The sequence below is a fragment of the Agrilus planipennis genome, unplaced genomic scaffold, assembly GCF_000699045.2.
Source record: "Agrilus planipennis isolate EAB-ADULT unplaced genomic scaffold, Apla_2.0 scaffold1023, whole genome shotgun sequence".
Classification (NCBI taxonomy): domain Eukaryota; kingdom Metazoa; phylum Arthropoda; class Insecta; order Coleoptera; family Buprestidae; genus Agrilus; species Agrilus planipennis.
This window is the reverse complement of record NW_020439677.1, coordinates 2,490-9,022: the sequence shown is the minus strand read 5'-3', so window position 1 is coordinate 9,022 and position 6,533 is coordinate 2,490. Positions and strand designations below refer to the sequence as shown.

Here is a 6,533-nt window from a genome sequence, read left to right as displayed (position 1 = left end):
TTCTGGATATAATGAACTAAATAACGATAACTAAATTTCAACTTCTTATTTATATATTCGTAGTGCTCTCCTGATGAAGCCAAGAAGGTTAGCGTTAATAAAGTAACATCAGCCCATCGTTTTGTTCACAAGAATTTACCTACCGACACCCTCAATTTAATTATCTTTAATTTAACTAGTACGGTAGTCACTAAGACCAACCTTATTTATGAATTAAATACTAAATAACTATTTACTGTGAATTTTAAATTTTAATGGGCTTTTTCGAACTAACACTTGCTGCATAATACCTTCAATGATTATGCGAAAATAGGTTTTTGCGATCATATGGAGTACATTCCTATCTAAAAGGATTGGAGATACCGAGGTACAATTCGAAGCATATGCCAATGCAGACCAACTTAAATACTAACTGCAATATCAGAACAATCCGCTTGTCCTAATTATATAATATTCTTGCAAATTTTAAACATTTCTTTTTTTTGTTTTGATAATAACGCTTCTAACGAACATCGGTTGTAGTGAACTAATAATTCTATGTAGTTCTTTCGTACTCATTATAACCGAGATTGACAAATAATAGATCATGTAGCAAATAAAGAATATGACGTATATACCTGGTCTGATGTGAACATCACCAACTGTCCTTTTATTGAAGCAATTCCTTTTTCTTTGTATTGAGGAAACATTTTGTGGCGGGCAGCCAGAAACGCGTACAAGTTGGATATAGAACCCCCTAAAATAGTTTTCTTGGTTAGACTTGGTTGTCTCAATAATATTGTAATCCTCGGATAACTCTGCAGGATCAAGCTTTATGAAGAAAATCTGTCATTTGGATAGAATGTTAAGCAAAGGACTTGATGGTCATTTTAAATTTGACGATGGTTGTCACTTTAATTGCCTTTTTGCTTGAAAAATTTACATTGAATCTCAATTTGAAATGAGAGAATATTTAGATACGCATTTTTAATTTAATATTCGTGCAGGTAATTTAAGGACAGGTAAAAATGACTTTCTAAACGTATTCCCTTTTTCTCCTTCCACAAATGCAAGGCGATGAAGTTTTTGAAAATTTCTGAAAACATTTGACATCTAATTCTAGAAATACTAAAGACCCTGATAGTGAGATTTAACATTGATTTAATCTCCTTGACCTTTCAACTCCTTGTATGATTTTTTTTGTAAGATATGTAAATCATTCCGCACTTTCTGATTTAAAAAACAAGCAATTGAGTTTTCATTAAAATTTTTTAAGTTGACCTGTAAATAATCTTTAAAGCTGCAACTAACGGTAATTTAAGAACCATCCGAATATTCGTTATACAATGAATAGGTACTTATCCTACACATAACTTTTCTGTAAAGTTCGATTTTTCAGAGTTATCTAAGGATTTCAGTATCTTTAAGATTGTATTTTTGTATTTGCACCATCGGCTCGAGTAGCAATTCACATGCAGTCTAAAAAAACCCTGTTTCTTCCCTCGATACGTAATGTACTATTTTAATAACAAGGGCTACTAAACTTTTAAAGCATGCCGTTTTGTTTTGTTAAGCAGTTTTCAAATAATAAGGCAATATGCTAAATGTGGTTTAAAAATTTTAATATGTTTTATGACCTGGTGCCAAGATGGAGTCTCCATTTCTCCAACCTGCGCCAATTATCTCTCTCATATGAGTCATAACGACGTTTTCCATCAAAATGAAAACGGGTGCTATTTCGTAGGTGAACATATTCGTGTTAGCGGTGGCTGTCAACCATTCGCCTGCCATCGACATCAAATCTAAACCGCAAGAAAGCTGATTCATAAAACGGGGATGCCCTGAAAAGGAACGAAACGTTAGGTTTGTCTAATTGTTACTTAACTAAACAAGTTTATGATTATTGTGGCGATTCATATCGTTTTATTTGTTATAATGTATAGCCATGTAATTTTAAATTTATTTACATCGCTCTTATGGTACTAGATGTTTCAGCAATTTACGCTTGTGTGTATAAATAAATGTCTATGGCCTAGTTGGTCGTACTGTGTCGCGATTTTACTGAGTCGGCACAAATGAAGCACTTCAATTGTTACACATTTGAATTGTTTTTTATATATCGAGTATTCCCACAAAGATATGGTTACCTATTCACTTAAGAACCCACGGCCGTCTTTAACCTATTGGAGGCCCTGGGCACATTTGCTTACCGGGCCCCCTACAGCTTTGACAGAGAATTATTTTGGTTTGTTATTTGTTTCTTCACTTTCACATAAATGAATAGACAATTGTAGTATGACTCGAAAAAGTAACTCTAACATCATTCTCACGTTGGTACCTAAAATTGTGTTTTTTGAAAAGGCACCCTTCTAGTTTTCAGATATGCAAAATCGTCAACCAGTTGTTCAAACTCTTTGTCTTTGAGCATATCCTATTCTATGGACTGATCAATCTTTCTTGAAGCATTGTTCGGCTTAACTTATTTTTTATTCTTTTCCGTTTAAAGAAGACGCGTTCGCCACTACAGTTAGTTAACATTATGCAATTTCTACATTTGGAAATGTGTCTCCAACTCGGCTTTTTATCAAAACTTCTGGAATACTATTAGTTTGCCAAATACAGACATTCTATTTCTAACTCTTTCTCGTTAACATATTCATACCAGCAAATTTTTTGGGATTTGGAGTTTTCAAGCGAAAAACGATGTCAGCAATAACCAATGTCCTTGTACAAACTCAATCGCTGTTTTAGATGCACGCTTGGGATGTCACTTATGGGAAGTAAGGTATTTCTACTTTAATATCTCTTTCCAACTCTGTTAGACTATCGGTGCAGAGTCATCAAAAGATGTCTGGCGCGAACTTCTAAGTCTTATTCTTTGAGACAAGTCCTTGTAGTCAGATTCTGTATTTTCCTCTTTGGGGAGCGATTCGAAGTAATAAAATTTCAGAATATATAAATGTTTGAAGAATCAGCTACATTTAGGTATGCTCGCGTTTATAGCATGCAAAAGCGATTATGCAAGTAAATATTCTAACAGCAATTATTGATTAATTTTCTTAAATAATTATCGGCTTTTGGTTGGCGGATGGATCTAGCAGGAACTATATAGGGGGCCTCAGTTGATCGTGGGGCCCTGGGCACTTGCCCAGAGTGCCCATTGGAAAAGGGGGACCTGTAAGAACCTGCTGATTATGTGGAGTTTATCGAATATATCGGTCATTTTCATTACCCATTTCTCGTCATGCAATATAATTTGGCATGACCTACGGATGTGAAAGACCTAAAAATTGGTTGCTCAATTCGTGTGTAGAAGGGGTGATTTACGCTGACTTGCTGTATCTTCACACGCTTTTTTAAAAAGCTTGACTGTAATGCGTCTGTTACTAATGACATTCAATAGCTACATTTAAAAATTGCGGTAAATATCTAAATAAATAAACGAGTCACACTGCTTTGTATTCGCGCATATAATAATGATTATAAATAAAAGTAGAAAATAGGAAAGAACTAATGAAAAATTGTATCCAATTTATTGTATCAACGTAAGACCGTAAGTCCGAATGTCCTATCTTCTCATTTGGCATCTAAGTATTTTTCTTTCATAAAAATAGCGGTACTCGTCCATATCATAAAATGAACCGTTAGAGTTTGGCCTTTTATTACTGGTTTGGTCATAAAAAATATGCTATTGTTACGGTTAAATACAGAATGTTTACGTTTCCCAGAATTTTGTATATTTTTATTGGGATATAAAAAGGTCGTATCTCGCGGAACTCCTGTNTGTAACTACAAATCTACGGTTTTTGGGTTTTTCTCTTTACTTGTGCTATAATACATTACTTTTCTTGTCAAATGTTAAAATTTTATGCCAACGAGAAGGACCTTATAGGCCTTGGTTTGCTTACGAACGTCAAAATATGCGGCATAAACGGCTGTATCTTCTGATTGCGTTAGAAGTTTGATTTTTTAAGATCCCCAATTGATTGCAGACCCAAACATTTGATATAAATCTTAAATTGATACCTACATGCATTCCTGAGGAAAAGGGTCTTGACAGACCTGTAGACGGACAATGAGTGATTCAATAAAGGTTTCTATTTTCCTTTTGAGATAAGGAACCCTAAAAAAAACTGGAAAATACGCTTGTGTAACAAAAGCGATGGGTTAGATTGTCAAATTCGCAGCTCCAAATGTCAAAATCACGTTGTCTAAAATTTTTTAACTAAAGAGGTGATTTTTTAGCTATAGTTTAATTAAAAGAAGTCATACTTTCTAAAAATCTAAGTTCCACGAAGAACGTAAACTGATTACTAATTGTAATGCTAAATTTTTTAATGAATATTGTCCATTTTTCTTATAGGACACTTATTTTATTGTATGTTCACCTTGAAAAAAACCCTTGTCTGGAGGCGATTGTTTTTTTAACAACAAATCGTTTACAACCTTATTTTGACTCACATTTTTACTTGTTGGAATCTGTTTAATCATGATATTTAAATGATTTTAATTGATAAAAACTTTCTTTCCGAGGTTCGTGTACGATTTTTACTATAGGTACCCCGAAAGTACGATTTTCCCGATTTTAGGGACGAAAAAATGCAACTAGGTTCCTAAGTAAAAAATCACACTTTCTACTTATTAGAAAAGTACTTAAAAATTCATTCCTAATAAGGAGTAACTACGATTTCTTACCCGGAAGGGAATGTTTCTTCACAGAAATAATGGAAAAATGTCATACTTTCGGTTGGAATATTCTAAAAATCTTCTTTTTCAATTTTCGTAGTAGGCGGAAGTGGTGAGAATTAACTTCATAATATAAAAAGTTTATATACGAAAAACTGCTTCTTCATTCCGTGGCATTCGACGCTTCGTTTTCCCCTATAGACTGGTACGACAAAGATACCACTTCCTCTGACAGAAAAACTTATTTCCGGTTACAAATGTCCCTATGATGTACTGGATTCAAAAGGATAAGTTCGACGTCGGTGGTTATACATATATATATATATATGTATCTTGCGTCGTGTAGCGTCGTTTGCTGTCAGTTCTTCTCAGCTGGCATCCACAGTTGTAAAAGCCATAATTCGGCACAATCAGGGTAGTTTTGAGGCGCGTGAGGGGTGATAATAAATACACAATAAGCTGAAGTTGCGGCACGCGTCTCTCGGGGAATTCGATATTGTCGATGGACGTTGGTGGTTACTGTGGGCTGTGGGGATTATTTAGATGCCAAACATTCACCCTCAATCTATCTTTTCTTGATGAGATCATATTGTTTGCTTTATGTCGACAACAGTATCTTATCAGCTTGTATTTTCGGCAAAGGCAGCTCTCCTTGATAACAAACATTTCATTTTTTGAAATATATCTATACTGTACCTCGACCGGAATTATGAAAAAGACAATAATTTATGGTTGTGTTTAATAAATATTCTAATAACTGTTTCGGTATTAAACTTTCAAACGTAATTTTATAACTATGATTAAAACAAAAAAAGGTACTGCCGAAACCCGGGATTGAACCGGGGACCTTTAGATCTTCAGTCTAACGCTCTCCCAACTGAGCTATTTCGGCGATGAGTATACGCTCAATAAGTTGTACATTTGTACTCTGGCGACTTGAATATTTGTTCTGTGATATTATGGTTTATTAATGATTTGATAATACAAAAATTTTATTAGATTCAAAATTGTCTGAGCATGATTTTTATAGTTTTTTAGACGCACTTTCGGTATTGAACTTACCAAAAAATTAGAAAATTCCCGGGGATTCCCGGAAACTCGAAACATTTTAAAAATTTTATGGTGCCTTCAAAATACAATGTACGTTAATAATAATCAGTAGCATTTATTATGTTTATCATTTAGGGAAAATAAAAAAAAAACGTTCTCGTATACCTAAACTAGATACCCTAATCAATGCAAAATGGCTTTAGATTTTTGTAAATCAACAATTTTAAAATCCAACTATCTTTTAATATAATATAGTAATACCTAGGTACTGGAGCCATGCAATCTTTTAAATATAACAGAGGAAAATAAAATTAGGAAAAGAAAATCAATATCAATTGGATTATGATTATGGATGCAATTATTTTTACAGGTCTGAACCCGCCCTTTTTATTTATAAAACATTCTTTCAAAAAAATAGAAGCATTTATTGCAGCATTTTGACAAGATGTTTCCACTTTTTTTTGCTTCGATTTTTACCAAACTACTCAGTTTTCGAATTTTGTTTTTATTCTTGCAGTTTTGTGTTCTCGACCTCTTTTTTTCTCTAGTAAGATCAAATTCCAGCTTGAAGAATTCTCGTACAGCTACTACCTATTATGCTTATTTACCTAATTTAAATTGAATGGAATGATATTTTTTTATCTTATACCGTAAGTGAAGAAAATCAGTTTCGTCTAGCATTTCAATAATTTTTTTTCCACTCAGCTAATGTGTTTTGTAATTTTTAGTTAGCTGCAAAAGTTTCTTTACTGATAAGGTATTGTTTCGTCTGAGTGAGTTACTTTACGTAGTATGAGATAATTATTTCGAAAATTAGT

At 33.5% G+C, this 6,533-nt stretch overlaps 1 protein-coding gene and 1 non-coding gene across 2 annotated transcripts; both read right to left on the bottom strand.

Moving 5' to 3' along the window:
- Positions 1–617: 617 nt before the first annotated feature.
- On the bottom strand, positions 618–4,041 carry LOC108743565 (glutamate decarboxylase-like; the record flags this gene model as incomplete). Its single annotated transcript, XM_025979415.1, has 3 exons — positions 618–736; positions 1,617–1,820; positions 4,010–4,041. Coding segments are annotated over 3 exons (355 nt in total), but the record flags the coding sequence as incomplete, so codon positions are not given.
- A 1,443-nt stretch (positions 4,042–5,484) lies between these two features.
- Positions 5,485–5,557, bottom strand: Trnaf-gaa. Its single transcript has one exon. It is a non-coding gene; the product is annotated as a tRNA-Phe (tRNA).
- Between the last annotated feature and the right edge of the window lie 976 nt (positions 5,558–6,533).